The 27,948-nt window shown below is 35.8% G+C and overlaps 1 protein-coding gene and 1 long non-coding RNA gene across 4 annotated transcripts; one reads left to right on the plus strand and one right to left on the minus strand.

The window, feature by feature from the left end:
- Positions 1-409: 409 nt before the first annotated feature.
- LOC125673196 (putative inhibitor of apoptosis) lies at positions 410-27,948 on the plus strand. 3 transcript variants are annotated; one of them, XM_048909648.2, is made up of 7 exons: positions 410-1,013; positions 20,474-20,564; positions 22,588-23,731; positions 23,815-24,001; positions 24,434-24,631; positions 25,032-25,106; positions 26,668-27,948. In XM_048909648.2, exons 3-7 carry the CDS (start codon positions 22,634-22,636, stop codon positions 26,862-26,864), a joined length of 1,755 nt encoding a protein of 584 aa, XP_048765605.2. In that variant the 5' UTR covers positions 410-1,013; positions 20,474-20,564; positions 22,588-22,633; the 3' UTR covers positions 26,865-27,948. The 3 variants fall into 3 exon arrangements, with proteins under 3 accessions (XP_048765605.2, XP_056015121.1, XP_048765604.2); XM_056159146.1 differs by lacking the exon at positions 410-1,013 and adding an exon at positions 7,866-7,944; XM_048909647.2 differs by lacking the exon at positions 410-1,013 and adding an exon at positions 18,483-18,671.
- Positions 13,996-18,449, minus strand: LOC125673200 (uncharacterized). Its single transcript, XR_007369303.2, has 3 exons — positions 18,250-18,449; positions 16,237-16,353; positions 13,996-14,970 (listed from the first exon to the last, which is right to left on the minus strand). It is a non-coding gene; the product is annotated as an uncharacterized LOC125673200 (long non-coding RNA).

A 27,948-nucleotide genomic window follows, 5' to 3' on the forward strand; every position in this document is an offset into this window, starting at 1 on the left:
ACGTCTATTATGGGATGATTTCTATATGTACCCACTACATTTACTTTCTAAATAATAATCGCACTGTTTTCTTTTACATGCAGATGTTTTCAAGCATGTAATTAAAGGAAAGTTAATAACTTTATAAAGTAATTAATCTGCTTTAAAGTAATTATGTACAAAAATAATACTTGAACATCGGGTCATACAGCTTTAAGTCTGTATTGTGGTTAATTATCGCAAAATTTCGGCGAACGAACTGTTAGAATTAATTACTATAAGCATAAAGAAGACAAAATGCATGAGAGGTGTCCTTTAATTACAGAAGATTACATGTTTTCTAGTTACTAAGATAAACATTTTGACGTATTTACGACGACGCTCGGTTTACATGAATATAAAATGAAACTATGCATGGTTGCAGTAATCAAAACTGAATACATACGTCTAAAGGTAAGGTCTGCATTACACGCGTTCCTTTAATATTTGTTAGATATATGATTTCTGTTTGTCCTTTACGCGCTTATATTTTAGCAACATGATATTGTTTCTTTAATTATTGTATTTCATTGATTCACAATTTACTGTTGGATAGATATTTTATTATCATTAACTTGTTTTTTTGAGTGTATATCTTGATAAGATAGATTTCCTGTCATATAAAGAAAAGTGAAACCTGCCAGCGGCATTATAGCTATCAGGAAGTCCTGTTCATGTAACAACCTATCAAGATAAATCAAACGAGATCAATATCTCGATGTACACACTTTTACGAAAGTGAAATTTCCGCCAATAATTTCCCCCCGACATGTTGCCTGACCCGGGTTTGCCGAGTTTGTCTAATCTCAAAAAATATATTTGTATTTGGGTTTTATCATCTTTTTTTTTTCTTTCTTATATTCATGATGATACACTGTAGTATGCGGACAGTGGATTGCTCCGGACAGAGGTGCCGTTAAAGTCTTCAATTTATCTATCATGTCAGTTGACCTGGATGAAATCACATCGTTACCCTCTGTGAAACCTTTGTATTTGTGAGTTATCTCTGCTTTTAAAACATTTGCAAATGTAAATTTAAAAAAAAAAAATGAAAAAGGGTGATAAACTGTCGTTTTTTTTAAAATGAAGGTAAATAAAAAAAAAAAAAAAAAAAAAAGAGTGAGTAGAAAGAAAGAATACCCTTACACTGTACATTTTTCAAAGTCTCTGTTTCAAATAACGATGCTTTTGTGAAACGGTGCAGGAATTTTTGATTGTGGATTCTACCATTAATTTTGGTTTTCAAAGGAGGAGGGGGTTTCACCCTCAAAATGCGTTATTTTGACCTTCTTTTAAGCCAAATGTTCTGACGAAAGGGGAGGGTTCCGATCCCCGGGACCCACCCCCTCTTGATCCACCACTGAAATGATACATTTGTTGATAAAGATGCTCGAATCTAAGATTTGTAGTATTGTCAATTTTTAAAAAGGTATTTGTAATATCTACATTCATGGGGAATTATTTAGGAGAAGAAAGACAGGGTTCATAGTGCCTGCTCTTGAGCTACAGTGCGATAAACGTGATATTTGTTTGCACTTAATTTTTGATTTAATTGCATAAACTCGATTTCACTGTTGGTGTCAACACGATGTACGTAACATGAATCAATAATTATGTTGAATTGATATATACCCATGTCCTCAAACAATATAGATATAGGAAATAATGCTAGTCAGAAATAATTATCTTTTATACTTTAAAATACATACTTGTATGGAAAAATTCATCATATGATTGTTTAAAAGAACACACTAAAAGTGTTGTCAGGTTTTAAAATCAAACATAGATTTACAAAGTATTGGCCTAAATTGAAGATGGAATGCAAAGTGGGGGAAATACATAGATCACATTTTTAATATTGCATGGTCAAAAACCAAATTTTCATAAAAATTATGGGTAGATTAGTTAGACGTTTCTATGAGGTGGTGTTATGTTTGGAAAAAAACTATCAAGCAGATTGATGATCGATTTACAAAATTTTAATTAGTTCGGCCAATTATATTAGGGCCTGTAGGTAACATAATTTGCATGATATATTTAGACCAATGAAACAAGTAATACCTTTGTTTTTGCTAAAAAATGTTAGGTGAATGAATTTGATATTTCTTCTGGATAACGCTAACCGTGAAATAATTTCTGAACTATCTCACCCTAGGGAAATAGTCTCGAAACTATTTACCGGATGATATATTTTCCCGCGTTTTCTTTTCTCAGATCACCTCGGTCGCTAATGTCGAATGTTAGTTTACTTCACCTTGGTATGCCTGACACAAGTAAAGTCTACTTTGGTATAATAACACACCCACAGGGGCTAAGCCCGTTTTGGGCCCGAACTCTGATACCATAAAAATAGAAAGGAGTCTAACTCTGACACAGATAAAAAAAAAAAAACTAACCACTCGCTTCAAATGCCTAAATTTTTTTAAACTAGCTAAGCTATGCGTAATTTGTCGTTTTCCTTGCATAGATTAATGTTTTAACTACTTGCATGCCAAATTTCAAGTCAATGGTTCTTAAAATAACAAAGATATACGTCATCGTTCTCTCGATTTTACTTGTATATTTTTACTAGGACATTTACCGGTCCAGGTCACGGAGTCGTTTCTCGCCTATGACAGCAGCGAAATTCAGACTAGTATGGAAGATTTCGGACCTGTCAATTAAAATTTCACATCAATTATACGCTACTTACTTAATGTTCTTCGTGTAGACGTTACACGACTTATTTTTCCTCAGCAGCATCAACTGTTGACAAGAGCTGCCGTTTTAATGAACGCACTAAATACCCGATAGACTTAAAATCTCAAATACCTTAAAACTTATCAAAACATTATTCTTGTGATATTGCACTTAGAGAAGGAAATTGAACATTATTTCTTGGCTTTTTTAATTTTTTGTTTTTGTTTATTCTATTTCATTTAGATTATTATTAACCATTTTCCCCTTCTTTAAAGTTTTAGACATTTCGGGTATTTAGTGTATTCATTAAAATGGCAGCTCTTGTCAACAGTTGATGCTGCTGAGGAAAAATAAGTCGTGTAACGTCTACACGAAGAACATTATTAAAATATGAGGAAGTAAGTAGCGTATAATTGATGTGAAATTTGAAATGTGAAAATTGATGCCCCTGTGAACACACCTATTTACTGACTGTTCCGACAATAGCTGCGCCTCGGGAAATATTTGCTGTCTTGGGGGACAATACACTTGCTATTGTCCTCATAGCCAGTATATATTTGTATAATATATCCTGGTTGACAAAATTTAAAAAGAACATTCAAAGTCACAAATATTTAAAATACTAGTAATACATAATATCAGTGACACTCGATGACGGTCAATGACCAATTTAAAATGCACATAGAATGAAAGGAATGCGGTGTTCTTAATATAAATGGATATGATGCAATAGTTATAGAAATATTTTCTTTGCCAATCCTACTAGCCTTGGGCACAACCCATGATTTATTAAACATATATAAGGACGAAATAAAAGACACAGCAACACTTACAAGAAATACAAAACTTGAAGCAATACCGTTATCGATCGACTGATTTCTTTTCTCCTCACGAAAATATTAACAGCTGTGAAGGAGAAACTTCAAACTTACTGTGCGACTACATATGTCAGAAGTGGTGTTAATCTAATGTGGATTATAAAAAATTCTAAAGAACTTTTAGTAAACTTGAAATCACAGAATTTTTCCCAAATCAATAACATTAAAACCTTTGACTTTTCAACACTATACACGACCATTCCTCACGATAAATTAAAGAGCTAGACTTTTTGACATCATAGGCAGTTGCTTCTTCAACAAAAATGGAAAACGGAAATATTCATATCTAGTGCTCAGTCATTCAAAAACTTACTTTGTTAAACACCACTCTGATACCACGCACAAGTACTCTGAAGTTGAAATAAAAAATATGCTAGAGTTCCTCATTGACAATATCGTCGTGATCTTTGGTGATCAGGTCTTCCAACAGTCTGTTGGGATTCCCATGGGCACAAATTGTGCTCCTTTGTTAGCTGACCTGTTTCTATATTCACATGAAGCAGAATTTATTCAAAAACTTCTACGTGAGAAGAAAAAATCTCTCGCTGTGGCCTTCAATTCGACATTTAGATATATATCGATGACGTTTTGTCTATTAACAATTATAATAACTTTCATTCATATGTCGATTTGGTATATCCCTGTGAGCTCGAAATAAAGGACACCACAGAGTCGTACACCTCTGCTTCATACTCAGATATTTTATTGAAAGTAGACATTAACGGCAAACTGACAACTCAACTGTATGACAAACGGAATGATTTCAGCTTCTCCATCGTCAACTTCCCATATTTATGTAGCAACATTCCATTATCCCCTAAATATGGTGTTTATATATCTCAACTGATTCGATATGTAAGAGCTTGTTCTGCGTATAGTCAGTTTTTAAATCGACGTAAGCTACTGACAAACAAATTGATGGTACAGGGATTTCAACAGTCTCGATTGAAGTCAGCAATTCGCAAATTATATGGTCGTTATAACGATCTAGTTCGTCAATACAACCTATCATTGGGTCAAATGCTGTCTGACGTGTTTCATACCGATTGTTAGGCCATGGTTGGCACACTGATTTTATCTACGGATAACTCCATTTACCTGATCAGGATATAGGGCTCACGGCGGGTGTGACCGGTCGACAGGGGATTCTTACTCCTCCTAGGCACCTGATCCCACCTCTAGTGTGTCCAGGGATCCGTGTTTGTCCAAATATCTATTTTGTATTGCTGCTTGTAGGAGTTATGAGATTGATCACTGTTCGTTATCTTCACCTTTCGTGATGGACGAACCTAACTAACGTACCAGCATTTCGGATATTTTTTGTACAATCTCGATCATATTTTACTAATTACATTTACAACACGTATAACGTAAAAATTAAAAGACATAAATATGGCGTTGTCAGCTGACAGAAACCTTAATGTATATCCAAGATTTCCGGAATACCATCATTTAAATACCCACCTGCATTACTGTATCAACATGAAACCCTTTTGATAGGTAACCAGGTTTTGCAGTATTATGAATTAAGAGTAATGAACATAAATGTTAACGGCAAACTTATGATCTAATTTTATGAAAAAAACGGAACCCATCGTCAACCTCCCATATACTTGTAGCAAAATTCCATTATCACATGTATATGGTGTTTTTATCTCTTAACTGATTTGATACAAGAGAGCATGTTCTTCGTACGTTCAAGTTTAAACCGTGGCTAGCTACTAACAAATAAGTTGATTTTACTATAGGATTAAACGTTCTTTTTGAAGAATTTATCGATGTGTAAACTCCGGACGTTTTGCTCACAAACTGAATAAAAGTGAACACACCATAATTTTGATACAAAATATCAAATGGGCCGCTAAAATTTTAAATATTCTAAATTATTTCGAAAGAAACACAAGAAAATTGTAATATAAAGTATTTCATTCAAATATAAAATCAAAATTAATAAACAATCTAATTCCAATTCTTATTTTGAAAGAGCATTAGTAATACAGTTATGTAAAAGCACGCAAGAGTTCCAAAAAACTTTTTTTTTTTAATGAAATATCATTTTTAGGTGTCAATTTGGATGTGTCCGCGATTAAATTGCAACAGAACTTGAAACGAATGATTTTAAAACCAGCAGGTGCGTTTCAAATGATACAAGTATTACAACATGTATATCGACAGTTCGAAGAAAACACATATTAAAAAAGGTATGGCCGTCACCCAAGTCTTTCTATGAAACAGATGCTAGACACAGGGAGCCAACAGCGTTATCAAGCTTGGTTAAATCCTAAATTAGACTGCAGCACGTGTACTTGAAAATTCTATTAGTTTTACACCAGATTTCATCATTAATATACAACTAAACACGTGACGTTCCGGGCTTTTTCACCCTTGCCCCCCCCCCCCCCCCCCCCCCCCCCCTCAGAGTGAACTGGGGGTCTCAAAGCGACCAACTTACATGTACGCTTGTCTCTCAGGGTTTCCCAAGCCCCTCTAAATTGAAATCCTAAATCCGACCATGCTTATTAGGCAAATTGCATTGAAGAAACTAAATTGATAAATAAAATGTTGAAGTACCATCATGTATGTGGTTAATGTGAACAGAATGCAATGACAAGGCATACCCCCGATCTATGTCACTTGATGGTGTCGATCTTATTTGCTGGAGGTATCACACCGGTAATTATTTTCACTATATATTACTATAGAGGAAAAAAATTAATTACAAATCAGTTTACAGAATTGATGCCGAGTAACGCAGTCAGAAACGTTCTATGTTACCTATCTCGTCTGCCGACACCAGAAAAACACCACCCTACGCGGCATTTTCGAAAATAAATTACCCGCAAACAAGACTACCCTCAAATCCACGTGTTTTTCACATGTGTGTAAACAGCCGGAGTACACCTCAGGAAGTAGCCTCAGCCACCAACAGCAAATAGTTCCTTTGTATACACTTGGTTATTTCTACAAATTACACAAAATTTCCTAATCGGGTGCAAAAATTAAGAGAAAAGAAGAGGAAATGAGAAAAATCGCGCAAGGAAAAAAATATTTCTTTAAATATATGGAACTACAATTCTAAGTTCATTTTGATTGGACAATTACCGATGTGATACCTGGACTGGCTACACTGTGCGTGTCTGCAACTCTGGTTTACACGTCATGGATTTTAAACAAATCAACGACCAAGATATACAAATATAAAGATATTTGCAGCTGTAGTATATACATGTACAAACCAAAATAACTTTTGTTTTATCAATTCATTAATATCAAAGTGATTCTACATGTAGAAACTCACAATGAGTTGCTTATATATGTTACACACTGCCATTTTGGGGAGCCTTTGTATAGAATCGTAAATTCATCACTTCTATCTATCTATCTATCTATCTATATTGAAATCTTTTATACGTGTAATTGATAAGGGATTACTGAATCGAAACAATAATGTGATTTATTATTTCCCTGAAATAAATGACCGCTCCTGCAACTGATTAAAACATGTCAACAGAGCAGTTATATTCGTAATCGATTTCATTTATATTCTTTGGCAGAGACCCAAAATAGAAGCATACAATCGCTCAGCCCCTTCTATTGTTTATTTATTCATTTTTTCGATGAAATATGGGGGGCTGTTTACTTGCTATTTGTAAGGAACGATTTCATAGGATGCCCTGGAATCTCAATACGGGTTCTAAATCCGCCAAGGATGAATAGAGAAACACCATAGATCGTCACCCCTATTCTCTTTAAAGGCATATGCCTCTCGACTTCTCTAAAGAGAATACGTCACCCCTGGCTGGCGAGGATATCCTTTACATTTAGTTTGAAACATGTTGACAATTTCTAATTAGTGACTTACAGTGATTGGAAGCATCCTGGGTTGTTGTTTTTTTTCAAATGCCTTACATCCGGTGAACATAATTCTTTCTAGAGCTTGCCGGAAAGACCCGAGATGTTGCGATTGTATGTGTTGACGTCAGAACCTATCCAGTTTCTGAAAGCTATAGAATCAAGTTCCCATCAACTCAGCATATTCCGTTAAGCTGTATTATTCATAGAGGAAAGTAGTTCCGGGAAATTGACACTGTGTGAAGTATACGATATCATCACAACATCTCAAGCTTTTCTGGAAAGCTGTTTTATTTTCCGCCTGTCGGTCCGCGATGTTGCGATTTCTAAAAACAAAATACTAAGCAGTATTACATGTACAAATATATACTACAATTTAACATATTATACGAAACAGATTACATGCTGGACTGAAACCTTGCAAGCGTAAACCATCTGTTTTCTTAAGTTTTTGCAGTCTACACACAGTTTCCGCACAATGGAAATCACAGTTTTCATGCAATGCTTTAACCATTCTGTAAGTAATTTTTTAATCACTCTATTAAAAAAGATACAGGTTTGTAATTATAAATATTCTTTCAATTTTACAGCTTTTCTGCGTTTTTTATTTGAGAAAGCTACATTCAAGTTCATGTTTAAGCTAAGTAAGAAAATCTTGATGGATGTGTGTGATATGAATGTATTCAAAATGTTAATCCTAAGACAAAGAGTTACATATTTATATACTGCTTCTGGAAAAATCATCTACACGTTATCAATATCATCATATCACATACAATATTCAATCCCTTGTCATCATATGTTACAGAAAAAGAACTAGTTCCGACAATTTTTAAAAATATCATCTGAATATGTACAATTACTGAATTCATTATCAAACTTTTACAAACGTATATGTGTATATATTGAATGCCATGAGGCTGTACAATGAACAAGTCAACCCCAACAAGAAAGAAGCGCGAACCACGGTGTACAATATATAATCATTAATTATACATGCATATCTATAAGTATTTCGTATATCTGAAATATTCTAACATTAGTCTCTGATTTCGATACTCTGCATTTCTGTTATTGTACTGTAGTGGGAGGCGATATTTCTGTTATTGTGCTATAGTGGGAGGCGATATTTCTGTTATTGTGCTATAGTGGGAGGCGATATTTCTGTTATTGTACTGTAGTGGGAGGCGACATTTCTGTTATTGTGCTATAGTGGGAGGCGACATTTCTGTTATTGTACTGTAGTGGGAGGCAACATTTCTGTTATTGTGCTATTGTGGGAGGCGACATTTCTGTTATTGTGCTATAGTGGGAGGCGACATTTCTGTTATTGTGCTATAGCGAGAGGCGACATTTCGTATGCTAGTGCTGTTGTTTGGATCACGTATACATGCATCTCTTTCAATCCAACGAAAGTCCTAAAAGCATTTTTAAATATACATTTGTCATAGTAGCAACAAATTCACTTTCAATTTTACAACTGAATAAGCTTCAACTTCCCGACTCGCTGTCCAGCTCGGACCGGAACTGATGACGTACATGTAATATAACATGGAAAATCTATTATCCGCCGAAATATCGTGTATACATGTAATCTTCATTTTCCTACTACGGTGATCCCTTCCTTTTTATAAAGCCTGGATTATCTTTAACTTTCCCATTTTACAAAATCTCCCCTTAAATTTGGTCTTATCAACCGGTCCGGTTAACGAAATCTTTTATGCTGCTGAAATGTAGTACTAAATGTAGATGTACAATATATTGGAGAGGGTAATGGTTGTCGGATCGGTGAGTTGTGTTTTGATCCGATTTTCAATTCTCCGAAACAAAACGGGCGTGTACATGTATATCACATCAGACACTGTGTTGGCGTTGTGTTCCGGAAAATATGCCACGGTGGTGTTTACTACACTCTAGCGTTTAGTTTTTATACCCGGCTCATGGCACGGGCTGTATTATGGTACGACGATGTCTGTACGTCCGTCTGTCCGTTCGGGGTTTTCTGTTTCTATTTCATTTCTCTGTCAAATTTCTAGCTGAAACTTGCCGTGTCGCTTCTTTATGAATCATATCTAATCAGATTATTTGCAATTTTAACCCATTTTGATTTGAAATTGAATGTAATATGGAGGATAGGGCCTACATAATTTGTCAATCCACATCCTTTCCCAATTTTTAAGTAAAGATCTTATTTTACAGAGTAGTTGTATGGGTTTTGAAGATGTGCATGTGACAAGAATTCTGATTTTCTGAAATTTAAAAACAGCAATGGATGTTGAACTTGGTTAGTGTTGAGGAAGTACCGGTATTAGTGTTGAGGAAGTACCGGTATTAGTGTTGAGGAAGTACCGGTATTACTTAGAGAGTGCATGACATGATTTGTCTGTCTAACTCCTCCCACAGTTTTCAGGTTGTTGAACTTCAGACTTGGGGAAATATTTTACACACAAAGGTCTTGTTTTAAAGCTTTAGGCCTTTTACTCATACACTACAACGGAAAGATAGCTGACTTGTCCTTGAGTAAAGTCCTACAACTCTCAGACACCCTATAAATTTGTTTGCAGGAAGACAATCTTTTTTATTCCTATGTTTTTTAACGTCGAGAGAGGCTGTGTACAAAAGCTTGTGACGGGTGATTTATGTAACGTTTTCGGTACTGACTATGACATGACAATGATTTATTTCCATACACTGACAGAGTGTACAGTGTAGAGATACATTACACTAATATAGTTAAATACATACATACATACATGTACATACGTGAGAAAAATGAATTAAAGTGTCCTATAATCAGCTACCCAGGATAGGTAACTCTCTCAATAATAGTTGGGTTTTTTTTGCTTTTTTTAAAATTATAAATTTACATAGTTTCATGAATTTAATTTTATTGGTTGTGTTAAAAGTTACTCGTCACAGGTACTATTATCGCTTGGGAGCCTAATTACTATTTAAAAGGACACTACTCGTTATTAGTGGCACTCGTGTTCCTTAGTGGGTGTGTCATCTATGATATAATCTGTAGGAGACTGTTTGTTTTCTTCAACTTCTTCGAACTCATGCTGTAGTATCAGAATATTAGACTCACTTTGTCAAGGTCCAGTGGTTGATTGATTGATTGATGTTTTCCGCCACACTCAACAATTTTTCAGTTATCTGGTGGCGCCCAGTTTTTATTGGTGGAAGAGAGAACCCAGATACAATGTACCTGGGAAGAGACCACCGACCTTCCGAAAGTAAACTGGGAAACTTTCTCACTTACCGGCTCGAGCTATGTAACATATAGAATGCGTCATGTTGGTATCGGTTTCATTTCATTGTCATTTGTCTTAGGATAGCGAATCACTGTATAAAATCATATGTGGGCAGTATTTGCAATAAAAATCTTCAGAAAAAAATTAAATGAAATAAAAATAAATGATAAAAAATAATAATAAAGAAATAAAAAAAATATTATTATTATTATTATTTTTAGAACAGACTGTTTTTATGTAGAAGTGATATCGATATATTGACATTTGTCAACATGATTTCTCACTATATCGACTGTTCCAAGAAAGGTTGATAGGTACATTGTATATCTGACATTTTATTTCCTAGAATGTATCGGTATTGATGGATTTCAGAGAAATTGTCAGTCTATTGTGATTCAATCAAGCAGCATTTCGCGTTAACGTTATCATGGACTAATCTATTGTTCAGACATATTCCCGGGATAGATTAAAGGATATTTTAGGAGTCGGTTACCGTAAACGTATGCCTAAAAATGCTTGGGGTAGGTAATATGTTTATTGTTATATACATGTATGTAAGATTCGTCTTGCATGCATGTCATATTACAAATCGGCGTATCTTCTAATGAAAAAAGATAATTAATCAATAGATGTAAAAAAAAAAAAAAAAAAAAGTTATATGCCAAATTATAAGCGTTTTGATGAAACTATCAGTGTAGAGGCTTATAGCCTGTTGTTCTGTTCTCTATCTGTACTGAATGAAACATTTATCATTTATACTGAATTACTCTAAACCCACCGCCGGAATATTACAGTAAAGATAGTATGATATATAAGGCGCTGAATACAGGGGCTGGCTTTAGTCAAATTAATCCTGATCACGTGTCCTGTCCTGTCTAAATTGCTGATAGGGGAAGTCATTTGACGTGGTGCATTATTATAATATTAGTTACACAGTTAGTTAGTGACCTGATACGGAAAAATACATGGTGTGAAAAGAAAACCCGTATCGGGCGAGGCGACTGTGTAACGAATTTATCACGTCGAAGACCTTTAACTGTATATGTGGGGGTCTATATCATACAACTTAGTCAAATGTCTTTCCTTTTGAAACGGCTGCAAGTCGAACCCGACGATAAATAAAATTACTCGCCCAATACGGATTTTACTCGCATGATACGGTTTTTTTCGAATGTGCTACACGGGCAGATGACAAACTTCCACCAGAGTTCGTTTGCTCACAATTCTATTCGTAGGCACTGTGACGTAATGAGGCATCGACGAGGAGTTTGGGGCAGATGAAAACAAGCGGTATTCTCGCGAGATTATACTTACTTGGGTGAAACGTCACCAATAGATAATATATTTCCGGAATAATTGTTGGCGTATAATACGCCATATTCAAATTCGAAAAATTAATCTTAATAAAATATTTTCTAATAGATATAAAATACCTTACATATCCAATTACATGACAAATTTGGCTAGGTACATTTGGAATGAAATTACACGGTATTTTTGGTAGGCTTCATATCAGAGACATATATTATTTTAGGGCTAATATTGACTATAAATCAAAATTTTTTTTTTTCAATACAATATGCAAGAAAGTTGCCAGAAATTTTACTGAACTTCCATTTTTGTTGCACATAAGAATCTTAAGAGCATCAGACAGACAGATGGCGTGGGGTTTTTTTTCTGAAGGGGGGGGGGGGGGGGGGGTAGCAGAGGATAACTCGCGGTCGTCTAAAATTCTTGACTATCAAACGAAAATAAAAAGGGGTCCAAAAAATCCATAACAGATGTTCTCTATTCCAAACTTCAACACCATACATGTAAAGAAGGGGGCGGATTCATCCTACCATGCAATGTAAGGGGGGGGGGGGGTGTCAGCCAGTATATCATAATTCGCAAGGGATGATAATTTACTATGCTTGTGAATATAATGGAAAATTCAACTTTATCAAAGTTAAAAGTATCCCGTCTCTGATTTAAAGCGCATGAGAGTAAAGGATATCAAATTGGAATGGGACGGTGGTAAAACGGATTTCTTTTAGATCCAGTGGTACGGTATGTATTAATATCTCACCAGAGCTCATAGAATGTAGAACTGACTTCATAATGACTTATGAAGATGATCGGTGGGGAAATAACATATTCTGGTGATATTACTGGTTATACAGGTATATATTTTGTAGACAGTGGAGGGGTGGTGGTGTGTACACAACATCTGTACACGTACACTACCCACTTCACGTGTCTGTGCATTATGCAAGCACTAGTGTTTGCAAACCTTTATAAGACACATGAAAGACTACATTGAAGATAATGGCAAGGATGTCACTTAGGATCAACAAGCTCCACTTTTAATTTGGTGTCTGTGCATCAAATAAAGTATTTCTCATCTCCCACAAAATCTTTAAAGAAGAACACTATAACAAGAAATGGGAGATGTCTCTCATTATTCCATGGAAATAATTGTCATTAACACTATATTCTTTTAGCCCCTTAACTGGCCCTGTGAAATGCAGAACCACATGACCTCTACCCTTGCCCTTGGTGACTAGGTATACAGACTGTTGAATAGCAGTTGACCTTTGCTGTTCACTACAACAACCTTTTTCAAGACCACCAATTCTTTTAACACAACTTCCAAGAAATGCAATAAAATGGGAAAGTCTAACAGATTGAAACACACAAGAGTCAATGTACTATAATCATGATTTTATGCTTGTTTATAAGGAACTCCTTGAAAGAAATTAAAAATATTTTTAATATTTATGATCAAGATTCCTTATAGCCAATATTCTTTCAAGCTTAACAAGGTTATTATGATGTGCATTGAAAATAGTTATTCTTAAAGGGGCATTAGCTGCCATTTTGATACCAAAAAATTAATTAAATGGCTCCATATCATACATGTATATTTCAGTGATAACACCAGTATTTAATTATTTCAAACACCTTTTAACCCCAAAACAGGCACATTAATGTGTATGAATATCACATGAATTTTGGTAATTAAATGATTATTGTCTTGCAAGACAATAATTTGTCCTTATGTATTTCTATACACTAAAAGTGACAATCTATTGTCGTTTTATTAGGTTTCTCATGTTTTTGTACAAAATAAATATTATTAGGCATTAATATATATTCTTATTGAGAGATTTTGAATAAAAAGGTTGCCATCACTTTCACAGCTAATGCCCCTTTGACAAACTACATAGCATATCATAATTAACTTGCTGTTAATGAATATGTAACTCTTAAATTAGGTTAAGAGAATTTGATACCAAAGTGCAGAATATTATATTGTAAAATGTACAAAGGTGCAGCCTTGAAATTTATTAAACATAACAATATGATTTCACAAAGTGTATTAATCAGTAATGGACAGTATCACTTATACCCTTCATAAATGTATTTTAACATAATGCATTTAGTACTACTGTGTGCTGGATTATTTTTCAACCCCATGTAAATAATGAATTACATTCAAGGGCAACAACTCTTCTAGACACATATTCTGTTCTGAACACAATCTCTTCCATAGTCATAAGATATACATCATCATTTAAACTAATGTGTTAACATGTGCATACCATAGGAAAAGATTTCACACACATACATCATAACCTATTATCCAATGTGGAGATGTACATGGACTCCAAAGTTTAGATATTGTATGTCTAAAAATATGTTCATTTGAAATATTAATAAGTACAAATGTACAATGTCAGCTACAATATGAGTTGAGGATTTTTTTCAAGTTTTTCATAGCAAAATCATGATGGTATGTAAATCTATCCAAATACATAAGGGTCTTAGTACAGTTTCCAGCACATCCATTCATATTCCTGGTCATCCTATCTCCAACAATCTAGACATTACTTAGTTCTCTCCATGCCAAAAACACATAGGACCGATACTCTCTCCAATCCACTCTGTTCTATTGCTACCATCTTGATCTCATTCAAGTTTCTCCATTCTGCAATCTTTCTTTCTGCTTCTACTGTTCCTCTCCAGGTTGTTTTCGGTCTCTTAAATGCCCTCTTCCCTTCTGGTGTCCAACCCAACGCCATCTCACTGTCATTGTCACCTCCCCTCCATAGCACGTGTCCTATATAGTTCCATCACCGTCTCCTCAGCTCATTGTTTATTGCATTGATGTCAGTCCTGGCTGCCACTTCCTGTTTTCCATAATTTTCTGCTACTTTATCCCCAGTATCCTCTGCAAGCATCTGATATGGTAAGCATCTATTGACTTTTCACCTATTCACCTTCCAAGACATGGACATGCAAAATTTCTGAAAAAATAAATGCAAATATACCCTATGATAAATTTTAAATACATGCGTCTTAAACAGTACAAGAGGCCAAAGAGCCACATCGCTCAACGGAGTCACCTTGGCCCTGTCATTGTACAGCTGTTGTGATTTTAAAAAGATTTCAGTCTTTATTCCTATGAAAAATGTTGATCCCATATTGTGGCCCCAGCCTACATGAGCCCCAAAGGATCACAACATTACTGAAAATGAATTCACATTACACAGAAATGCCCCAACACCGCCTCAACACCAATATGATCGACAAGATCTTGCTGTTCTGGATAAGACCAAGGTCACAAGGTTAATCATGGTACATGCATGATACAAAAGACCTTGACATAAGAAATCTATATACAAAATATGAAAGCTCTGTCTTAAATAGTTGAGATATTGAATAGGTCAGATTTTTATCAAAAGTAGGTCAAACTTCCAGGTCAAAGTCACAAGATCGAACACTGTTGCATCACATGAAAGAACTTTTCGTAAAAAATGTATATACAAAATATAAAAGCCCTAGCTTAAATAGTTCAAGAAATATTTTTAAAAAAGATTTTTCCTATATACTTGTATGTAAAACCTTTATCCCCTATTGTGGCCCACCCTACCCTCGGGGCCATGATTTTAACAAAATTGAATCTGCACTATGTCAGAGAGCTGTCATGTAAATTTGAACTTTTCTAGCCCAGTGGTTCTTACGGAGATTTTTAAATGCCACCCCCCCCCCACCCCCCGGCCTATTTTTACATTTTTGCAAGTAAGTAAGTAAGTAATTTTTATTTAAAGTCGGAACTATATACAGGTAACAATAAACATGAGCTAAGAGCTCTTTAACCGACTATATAGCATTAAAAAAACACAAAGCACTAATGATATATAATTGCATGCATAGACATAAAAACAGAAATTTGAAATAAAACAGGACGCATACATGTCTACAGACATCACAAGTCATGCATATATATACACAGGGACTAGCTATATTAAGATTATCGCCCCTTTGAAGGGGGCATAGTCTTTCATTTCAACAAACTTGAATCCCCTTAACCCATGGATGATCTATGCCAAGTTTGATTGAATTTGGCCCAGTGGTTCTGGAGAAGATGAAAATGTGAAAAGTTTACAGACAGATGGCAGATACAAAGTGATTAAAATAGCTTACTTGAGCTTTCAGCTCAGGTGAGCTAACAATATATCTTTTAAGATGTTTCAGCATATATATATCTTTTATTAATAATAACTTCTTACCCTGTCCCTTTTCTTTTCAGTGGAATGAAATCTGGGTTGTAAGATGGTAGATACATTTTTATCCATTCTTCAGCTTTCTGGAAATGTCATTTTGGAGTTTCAGACAGGCTTTGTTTCCTGAAATAAACTTTAATTTAAAATTTTTTTTTAGAATTTCTGACTTAATTTTGAACTACATGTATTTGGAATAAGTAAATACTTGTAATGTTCAAGGGACATTATATGGAACGAGCACGCAGGGTTTTAATATCATTTATATGTACTTATTGAATCTAATCTAGGTAAATCTACAGTTCACGCTTGCCTTTTATTAATTATATTGCATCAAAATTATTTGCCTGTATCATTAAAATTGCATGTGATGCACGTTATACTTATAAATTACACCTTCTTTGAAAAGTAACAGTCAAATGTCATAGTAAAAAAAAGATAATATGGTAGATCCATGAAAGTAGGTTCAAAGTAGCTATAATCATCTCCATTATGATAGGATAAACTTCCTGAAGCTGGAATATTACAAAATTTTACTTATTAGATTTAGAGTTTGATACAATCTTTTTAATAGATAAAAAACACCCTAGACATTTGTTCCTTACATTTATATTTCCTAGTACCTTAATTTGCTAATTAATACATGCAAAGGTAGCAGTATGTTTACTACATTCTTTGGTTGTGTGGCACTAGCATCTATTGTTTTCAAGATAAAAGATCTCCAACACCAGGGACTGAATCTTCAATTTATGCCATAAAGTAGTACATGTAGTTAGGAGAAACAAGTAATGTATAAATTCACTTAATTAAAGAAAAAGTAATTAGTTAGTATGATCTATCTCTGAATACCATAGAGGCATAGCAGGGTTGGACGGTTAAAACCGCCCCCGGTTTTAACCAGTGGTTTTAACTGTCCTGGTCAATACTCCCCAAGTGGTCAATAATGGTCAATTGTGATTTAAACTGTCCATTTTCCTATTTTTGTACATTTCTTGCAAAGATAAAGATAAATTAAGTCTTTTCATTATATGGATCAATTGTTGATTAATATTTTTCATTAGATAATCAAATGTAATTTCATAAGTTTAATATATTTGGTTTGCTAAAACTGACCGAAATATCTTCAGTACCTACCAGAGGGTCACAGTTCTATAACATAGCTTGATTATTGGAGACAGACCTCTTAATACATGTACCTGGACAGATTAAGAATAAAAGGTAGCTGGACATTACCTGAGCCCAGGAAGCAGAGTGGACAGGTGTTAATAAGCATAGGCTGGGACCAGAGATGACCAGTGTACCTGTTATTGTTATGAAAACATCACTAACCCACTCTCAAATGTTTATTCAACAGTTAAAATGAAGATTGATGAAACAATACTTATACTAAGGTAGTTCTTGTTAAATTAAGGAATTTGAACAGAAACTTTTACATCTCCCCAATATTCAACAGTCATTTGTACATTATTTATGTAATATGACTTATAAGTATATTATATATACCAAACAATTTTCAATCGACCAGTATTAACCAGTTTCAACCAGTATTGACCACCGGCCTCATATCGACCACTTTTTTGCCAACCCTGCCCCGGGCATAGACATATAACAGATATGTTATCCGTTATATGTCTATGTGAATACATACTGCAACTTTGCATTCTGAACAATTAAACATACACATTATATAATTATACAAGTCCATATTGCTCTTTTTCCAGCCAATTGTGCATTTACTAGTTCTGGTATACATGTTATAACTGATGAATTTGATTACATCCCTCGGGCCCCCCATTTTCATCTTAACACTTTAGCTCCCCTCTACCCCCCCCCCCCCCCCCCCCCCCCCCCCCCCCTTGATGTCCACTCCCCCAAATCAATGTCTACTTTCCGATTATTTGTTGGGGGTTGGACGAAAATACAATGATCATTTCGATGTAATGGAATTGTGAAACCAGTAGGATAATTTGGTTCAGACAGTGAGTTTTGCATTTCATTCATGCATAGAATAGCCCTACTTACCTGATCTCACCTCTGATATGTCCAGGGATCTATGTTTGCCCTACTTTCAGTTTTCTATTCTTCATGGGATTTATGCGATTAATCGTTGTACATTATTTTCACTGGTCTACATAACGGTAAGAAATAAATAAAGAAGTTTTTCCTTCAACGTATCCGCTTCGTTTGTTTATTGCCGCCATTGCGCACTAGCATTCCGGATAAATACTAACTACCGGATACGTCTCTTTCATTTCGCCCATTTCCGCGCGAGACCATGGGTTGTTTTCATCTGCCCGTGTAGCACTTTCACGGCGTCATGTGACCAAGATCTGACCAATCAGATTTCAACAATTTTGTCTGAGGCGTGATAAAGTCACACACACGGTCTGTGTTATTGCATTCCAATAAGGAAATTGATCGTAGTCTGGATTATTTCGCCCTTGGTAAGTTTTGTTATACTTTATGGTAGGGATGAGGATGAAATGGATCGAGGGTTTGGGGTGGAGTGTGGGTGGGTGGTGTATATTTGGCTATGATACACAACATTAAACTCGATATTCTAGTGTGGAAGAAATTGCACTTTGAGATTTTCATGTGTTCTAGTACTGTAATTCTGAAGAAAGAAAAAAAGAATATTGAACTAATCAGAAGTGTCTGTGCCTGCTCATCTCTTTAAAAGATGAATTCACTCGGAAGATTAAAGGCAGATCTTTGATCCGCACCAATATTCTGATGTCGCTAGTATCAACGACGTCAAACTAAAGATCTCGTTTTAATTAGATTTGAATGATACGAAGTTAAACTTCCTTATCTAGTTAGAAGTTTTTAAATAACACTTGTTGTAACTTCAAAATCTTTGAAACTAAACGACTTGGGGTTTGATTTTTCTATGTTGAATTCAGGAAAATGAAATTTACCACTATAAAGGCGACTCTTTTTAAATACTCAATTAAACTGTAAAAAAAAAAAAACCCTACTACAAAATATCACATATTTAGATTTAAATTCTGAATTACACTGGAAAACGAATACAGAAAATATCACATATTTACAAGCATTTCCCGAGCATTAATATTTCGGGGGTGGGGAGTGGGGGTGTTGTGTTACAACCTTAAGGATTTGATTTTTTACAAGTATATTCTTTGATATGCACAATGCACATCCCAATCCTACCCCATCACGCGGATAATGTAATACTGGGGGGGGGGTTACAGATTGAAGGAGTTACAAGGTCCAGTGCGTATGAATTTGTTCTTGTTTCAGTGAAGCGTCAAAAGACTTACAAATAAAATGTTGAAAACATCGTGTTCTGTACATGGGCGGTGTAGGAGCGTTTGTATGGTACAGTATTACATTATCCGCGGGATGGGGTAGGATTGGGATGTACATTGTGCATATCAAAGAATATACTTGTAAAAAATCAAATCCTTAAGGTTGTTATTTTTCAAAAGTATTCATAGACATATACTTGTAAAAAATCAAATCCTTAATTGTTATTTTTCAGAAGTATGTAAAACTTATACGGTACCAATTTTGATGCACCAGATGCGCATTTCGACAAATACTGTCTCTTCAGTGATGCTCAACCGAAATGTTTGAAATCCGAAATACATTGTAACATAAACTTGTAGGCCCTAAGAGCTATTTTAGAGAAAATCAGAGTGCTAAAACGTAAGGTCAAATTCATCTAAGGATAAGAGCTATGCGTGAGGGAGATAATCCTTAATTTTGAAATGAATTTCTAAATTTTATAACAGCAATTAAATATACATCCGTATTTTCAAGCTAGTAACGAAGTGCTTAGCTACTGGGCTGTAGAGACCCTCGGGGACTAACAGTCCACCAGCAGAGGCCTCGACCCAGGGGTCATAATGTAAAACTTATACGGTACCAAGTATGCATATAATTGTAAATAGTTAAACCCTTAAGATTGTTATTTTTCAGAAGTATGAATATTTGTACTAATATTTATACTAAATGTTAACTTGCAGACAATCTTACGTGACAAAAGGTACAAGAATGTCTCTATGATACTATTGTGACAGAAGTGTATGTCAATTATAACCCTTATTTTACATTGTGACATCTTTCTTGATTACTTTGATTTCAAAAAAGAAATATTGATCCGGGTGGTATTTTGGTTCACTGTGAGCATTTACTTATTCAGACCGAGATTCTGGGACAATGTTGAATTGTCAATTTGCCGACGCATGTTGATGCATACCAATTTCCTGTATCGTTTTAGATAAGCTGTACAATGTTGGTCCAAAAATGCAAATCCAGTTATAGATAGAAAAATGGCGTTTTTTCGAGGCTGTTCAAAATTGACATTCAAGGTAAGCCTATGTGTTGTTTTACTTTCGAATTCCGCACAAATTGTCAATGTCTTCGCTTTCTAATCATTTTAGCCCACCTGTACTATAAGCTGAGCTTTCCTGATCACCTGTTGTCTAACGTCTGTTTGAGTGCCTATCTTTACATATTTTTGACTTCTTCACGTGGGTAAAGGTGATTACAAATTGTTTAAATTAAGATTATACATGTACTCTTATTATAGTATAGATTCATATTTGATTAAGTCATGACCCCGAAGTCAAGATTAGGAAAGTAGGAATTTAAAGTTTTACATGAGAATACGGTGAAACTTCACCAATCCGACCCCTCAGAAAATCGGTCCTCCCTGAATATTAGGGGTGCACCGACATATCGAGATCTCGATATGTATCGATGTTTAAGTCTTTGTCGAGTATCGATACACAACCTTCGATACACCTATCGATATATTTCTTAGCGTATTCGGGTTAACTTTCAATATTGTTGATCGGGATCGACTTTCCTAATTATTTATGCATAATGTCAACGAAAAAATCAAAATCCTCGAACTATTTCAGCAATGAAAAAAAAAGCAAACAAGCAAAGTGCAGTCTGTGTTCAGCAGTAGTCAGCACATCGGGAGGGACAACTAATTTGACATTTCATTTGCACTGGCATCACAACATTGCGTTATTTAAATAATCTGATCCCACCTCAGGTATATTGGGCTATATCCAGAGGTCCGTATTTGTGCAACTCTCTCTATTTTGTATTCCTTATAGGAGTTTTGAGATTGATCACTTTTCGTTATCTTCACCTTTCATAAACGCAGCGAGACAACTCGTGCTTCCGGAGATGTTGACTATGTATATATAATTATGTATGTGCATATGATTTCTAACCTTCGTAATGGCGTTAGTTCGTATTGATATAATTAATCAGATTTGGTGACATATTGGGAAAAAAATTGTTACTACTCTGCACGAAGTCGTGAATTTCAAAAATACTTTGATTGAAGTTCAGTGAATAATTGTAATTTTTTTTAACTTTGTATCAGGAAGAACAAAGAAAATTTTGTTTTATGTTTTTATTTTTTGTTGTCTGTTTTTTTTTTTAGTTGATTTTACATTGATAAATAATAAAATCCAATATATCATGTATCGTTAAATTTGATATCATATCGTATCGAAATTTTCTGACCAATACTCAGCCCTACTGAATATCGGCCGATTTCCTTGCAAAGAAATTCTCACAAAACCGACCACCCCTGAAACCGGACATCGACCACTTTTTATGGAACATTTATCTATCTGTCTATCAATCTATTATCTACACAGTGAAACTTTTGATATCGTATGGATATACTGTATACCGGGTTATTTTCGCCTTTCTACACTTGCAGACGGTTTCGCTCTATTTTAAATTCTCCCAGACACAGTTGTGTGAAAAGAGAGATAAGAGAAAAACAATTTTGCCCAGTCTTAAATTCTCCCACTGATAAAAAGGGGTAAATGTGTCTAAATGCCAATTTCCTGGCAAATAGACCATGGAAGGTGAAGAAAACAAACAGTGATCAATCTCATAACTCCTATAAGCAATACAAAATAGATAGTTGGGCAAACACGGACCCCTTGACACAACAGAGTTGGGATCAGGTGCCTCGGAGGACTAAGCATCCCCTGTCGACCATCTCTCTAAACCAGCCGTTGTTTGTTTTTTCGGTTCGAGAGCCCGCAGGTTTAGACAAGGTTCACTGTATAGATAAATATATTGACAGACAGATAGATAAATAGATATATGGTATTTTGAAAACCCCTTTTCAGAGTTGCAGGGCCCACTTGATATGTGTGTCTCTCTGCTGTGCGTGTTCAAATTTCGTTTACGTCACGACCCTGAGAAGCTAGGATGGGGTTACGATATGGGATCAACATTTTTCGTGGAAATAAAAAAAAAAGTAGAACTGTTTTAAAAAATCTTCACAAGAACAGCAGGACCAATGTAAATAAGGTGAGCTTTGTGATCCATGGACCCTTTATTTCGTTACAGGTAACCATTTCCAAACGCAAACAGAGAGGAAATCACGTAGAGGTAGATGAATTACGAGGACGAGAGAGGGTCAAAATCAGGAAGAAGACACCCGAAGGTTGCCGAACGGCGGTCAGGTAACGATAGTGACCACGTGAATCACTGGTGCCCAACCAGAGAAGAAAGAGATTCAAAATCGGGAGGAAGACATCTTGGAGATGGCGTCGTTTACGCCGTATCTGAACATGCCGGAAGTATTGACGAGTTTGTTGAAAGAGAAGTCGCCCAGAATCAAGAGAGCAATGTTCAGGCCTCGCCGAGTTCGTTCTCTGTTAATTCCATGCACCTGGAGATGATTAGACTTGCCTCTTTTTACAATTTCCCATCTTCCAGCTCAGTGTCTACCATCAAACTTGCTCGTCAAGGATTTTATTTTTCAGGTGAAGGCGACAAAGTTATTTGTTTTGCTTGTGGTTTTGAGAAAAGCGACTGGAGAGTGAAAGATGATGTAGAATCTATTCATCGCTTAGCCTCACCTAACTGTCCACTTCTTAAATCAAACTGCGCCAGGAATGTCGAAATAGGAAGACGCCAAGTCGATGGATATAACGAAAATTCTGGAAACCGAGATGCACACCAGCTTCGTGGTGCCAGTGGAGATTTATCAACGATGGGAATTTCATCCGAAGCATCGAAGAACGCATTGTCAAATAGTCAGTCAAAACAGACAACGTCAAACGGCAGCTTTCCTGCTGACGATATACAGAGGTTATCTTCCGAGAAACCGCCGAGGGATTCTCACACAAGAACAAGGGCTCAACAAGCACAAATAAACGCGTTCATGCAAGATCTAGACCCACTAGGCATTAACTTTGACCGTCCGAAATATCCGTCTTACTCCGTATTAGCTGTGAGAATTAGTTCGTTCACAGATTGGCCGAATAGTATGACGCAAACACCACGTGACCTTGCTACAGCTGGTTTTCTGTACGCGGGGTATGGTGATTACACCCGCTGTTTCTTTTGTGGGGGAGGGTTACGTAACTGGGAGCCCGGAGACGAACCCTGGACAGAACACGCCCGATGGTTTCCGAAGTGTGCCTTCCTGAGGCAGAACAAGGGTGACGAATTCGTGGCCTTGGTACAGATAGAACATCAAGAACAAGTAAGTTTTAAGGATGGCTAAGGAGAGATTCGTTTCCAATGATTGATCAATTCATCATAACATTATATTACTTTGATTTTAAGGAGGCCTTAGAGAGATTAAACGGCCATGCTGCTTACCAAGACAATGGATCACAAAACTCACCCGATCATCTACAGAATTCACCTAACAGTGACGTCACTACATTCCCAGCTTTCCAGAGTTTAATGGAAATGGGTTACTCCCAGCCAACCATCCAAAGGGCGTTTGATATCTTGAAAGATACAAAAGGTAGCAAATGTGTTCATAGAATTAGAATACTATATTTCTGAATCAATCTATACGATTTTCTCTACGATGTTTTTTACTTTCAATGATAGCGTTATACAGATACGCTGTAAAATCAACCTTACAAGTATTTGAAGCAGGAAGTCAATTTAAAGATAGTCCACTTTTAAATAAAAATTCTAACGCATATTTCAAAGTGTGACCCTGGGGCTGTTGTAGCGTGACCTTGGGGCTGTTGTAGTTTGACCTTGGGGCGGGATCTATATTTCCATTCTATGAAGTAGAATTATCTGTATCACAATTCAAAGAATGAAAGTGATGGTATACAAGTATTAACCAATGATGAACTTTCATGATAAATCAACCTTGAGTTGGGTTGGGGGGATTAAATCTCTTTTCTTGTAAATCAAGTCCGTGTTGTTTTATGATTGGTAGCGCCCATGCATATAAAGGCTGAAGAGTTACTGGAGGTCATCTTGACTGAGAACGAGGCTCCAGAAAACGACGTGTTACTCCCAGTGTCCACAGGGAGTGTTCATCAGTCCGTCCAAGATAGATCCGAGCAGTCCGTCCATGATAGATCCGATGTTACAGGAAACTCAACCACTTCTGTTACCATGGCAGTGAAGGATGGTGAGATATTGACACTCAGTTAACATGGCTTGACATTTGTAGGCAAACCTTCTGTTGTCTGATCCTATTCATCTCAATGAATATAATATAGCACATGCCTCGCTCACATATCCATTACTACCTTTACCGGATCCGTACTATTAAGGATATCTTTTGTATCATTTTGTGGCACACACATGTTGCGGGGCACGCGTGGTGACCCTTCATTTTTCCCTATTCTAATCGGAGGATGTTTGTATATGCAACAGGTGCACTGCAAGACCAAACTGTGGTCCCGGCACGATGCCCGTCCGACGCCCTGTATCAACCGTCAGGGGATATGTGACCGAGGCAAACGCATTGTATTCCATGTGTCTCTGTAGTAAATGGAAGAATAACTATGTCTTTTTTTTTTATACAGACGTACAACCTAGTGATTCGGGGAATCTTCAAGATGTGAATTTAAAACCGACACTGTCATTGGCGTCAGTTGAAGGTATTACAAAAATGATATCTGTCTTGCTCACTATATTCAAGGAATATATGTCTGGGTTGTTTCTAGTATATGAATAACAAGTTAATACAATTGAAACTTTAGAATGGACATGAGTTTAGGGAAGAATTGTATGTTTTTATTTTATGGTATGAACACAATTAAATACTATAATTTGTACAAAGCCAATTATGCAGGGAATGTACCTCATGCTTTTTTTTTTGGTAAAAGTTTTCATGTTCTGTCAATTTCAATGCCTTTGCCCTTTGTTATCTTTACAAATTGTAATGATGATTATTTCCACATGAACGCGAAGTACATAACGGTAAACAATACGCGTATGAATCTTGATAAATATAGCATGTCAATTATAACAGTAGGGAATTCCGACAGGAACAAAAGTGGAGTGTAGATATAAGACATAAATTTCATTTTTGAAAGTTCATGAGGGTTTGAACGGCAACGCTTCCCATCGACAGGCTTTTTCATTCAGCGCTAACGCACTTCATAAAGTATTCCGAAGTGAAGGGTCGCATTTCATAAAGTATTCCGAAGTGAAGGGTCGCATTTCATAAAGTATTCCGAAGTGAAGGGTCGCACTTCATAAAGTATTCCGAAGTGAAGGGTCGCACTTCATAAAGTATTCCGAAGTTCATAACCTCATGTATTTTATTTCTTAATGGAAGCATAGAAAAGATTCTATAAAATCCGTAGAATACAAACAACTTTGATATAATTTTTCATATTTCATGAATCACAAAAAGATAGAAAAATGTACCAAATAACTTTTCATGCAACGCAAGCCATTTTGTGACGTCATATTGAGTTCCTATACGAGGGTATATAACATAGGGTTATTATCCACGAAACATTGATGGATATACCGAGTTTTTCTGAATAGTTGGAAGATGTACATTTGCTGTTGTTTTATATATAATAAAACTATGCTATTTAAATATAAGATTGATTGATTATATCTTGTTTAACGTCCCTCTCGAGAATTTTTCACTCGTATGGAGACGTCACCCATACCGGTGAAGAGCTTCAAGTTTAGGCATTTGCTTGGCGCTTACGGCCATTGAGCAGTGTGGGTTCTTTAGCGTGCCACACCTACTGTGGCAAGGGGCATCCGTTTTTAAGGTCATCTCCGAGGACCCGTGATATTCACACCTGATGCCGAGCGTTTGGTGATGGAAATGTCACTACCTGTTTTATATAACGCCTTAAGTCTGTCGCGGCCGGGATTCGAACCCTGACCTTCCGCATGCGGGGCAAACATTCTACCTTTAGACCACCGCGGCGGTTTTCAATGTAAGAATTAATTTAGATTTCGAAATACATATATAAGAAATGAATGTATAGTTGTTTGTATTATGACAGAATATATCAAACGTTCTACGAAAGAAGCACGGGGTACATTATCTGTATAAATGCTTTCATTGTTACGTGTATTATACTCTAAAATATAAACATACATTTCTTCCTTAAATTCATCAGCTCTATTCTTTGTGATAAGAGAAAACAATTAAGACTTAGTGTAATTATATCGTGTTTAATCTTTAAGATACAAAGTCCTTGATTGAAGAAAACAGAAAATTGAAGGATCTCCGACTTTGTAAAATATGCATGGAAAAAGATGCGTCAATCGCCATGTTGCCTTGTGGTCATCTCTGTTGTTGTGCAGACTGCGCTCCGGCCATGAGGAAGTGTCCGATATGTCGACAGTTCGTAAAGGGGACTGTCAGGACATGGCTAGTGTAGAGGAAGATGGCTGGTGAAGAGGAAGATGGTGGTGTGAAATCTATACGGAAATATTTATATTGACTTAACAGATTATTAAGATTGAGGCAGCATTTTTCTTAATGAAAGCAATGTGAGAGCAAGTTGCCTTTCAGCACTTGCTAATAAAAGGTCACATAACGTACATATATATAAGTACTGAATGAATGTTGCGGTTGTTTGCAATATGGGAGCAGGGCCGTAAATTAACCTTCAATTTGGAGGAGGCAGGAAATTAGGCGGGGGTCTGGGGGCCGCCCAGGCCCCCAGACGCTGAGCACATTTTGTGCACACTGAACACGTTTCGTGCAAAATCCTTGATTCTAGGGCCTTCTAAGATGTTACTTGACTAACTCATTCTAAAAGAAAGATTTGGAATGCTTTTTAAGGGTGGTATCATGTTCTTAGTTATTGGAAACAACATAAATTCTAATGAACTTTAAATTTTAATTTTTTTTGGCTCAAAAGTTGGAGGAGGCAGCTGCCTCCTCCGCCTCCATGTAATTTACGGCCCTGTGGGAGCATGAAAACATCGTTTTTTAAAATGTCTTTTTAGTATTTTTCATTTTACCATTGTTGCTATTGTAATTTGATACATCGTACATAGTTTGGGTATTGATAGAGTACAATTCTAGTCATTCCATGTAATTCTCTTTATAATGCAGTCGTGATATTGGATGTTTTTTAAAATAAAAGGCCACTGACGACATGATGGTGGACAAGGTCACCATCAAGGATAAATCGTATTACGTAACATGTTAATGCATTAAATTGTAAACACGTAATGCGTCACAAGGACAACGTGCTATCAAGCAGATAGACGGCACGAACAATTCATTTTTCAACTTGTTATTTATCATGCTAGATCCATGCATAATTTGGTTTTTATATGAATAGCATTTAATTGCCACCATTTTGCCTAAACCGATATTTTGTTTTATCTATGTATTTTATAATTTTTACGCAATTGGTCTTTAATTTATCATACATGTAACAATGAAACGTTTTATTTATTTTATTCTTGTGGAACTTATTTATATTAATAAACCGAAATCAAACCAGTAAA

This window comes from Ostrea edulis, chromosome 3, assembly GCF_947568905.1.
Source record: "Ostrea edulis chromosome 3, xbOstEdul1.1, whole genome shotgun sequence".
NCBI lineage: Eukaryota > Metazoa > Mollusca > Bivalvia > Ostreida > Ostreidae > Ostrea > Ostrea edulis.

What these genes read in the sequence shown, in the direction of transcription:
- LOC125673196 (XM_048909648.2), top strand. Translation starts at nt 22,634, where the DNA reads ATGAATTACGAGGACGAGAGAGGGTCAAAATCAGGAAGAAGACACCCG. An exon ending in TACCATGGCAGTGAAGGATG is followed by an intron (nt 24,632 to 25,031) that starts GTGAGATATTGA and finishes TTTTTTATACAG; the next exon opens with ACGTACAACCTAGTGATTCG. An exon ending in GTCATTGGCGTCAGTTGAAG is followed by an intron (nt 25,107 to 26,667) that starts GTATTACAAAAA and finishes TTAATCTTTAAG; the next exon opens with ATACAAAGTCCTTGATTGAA.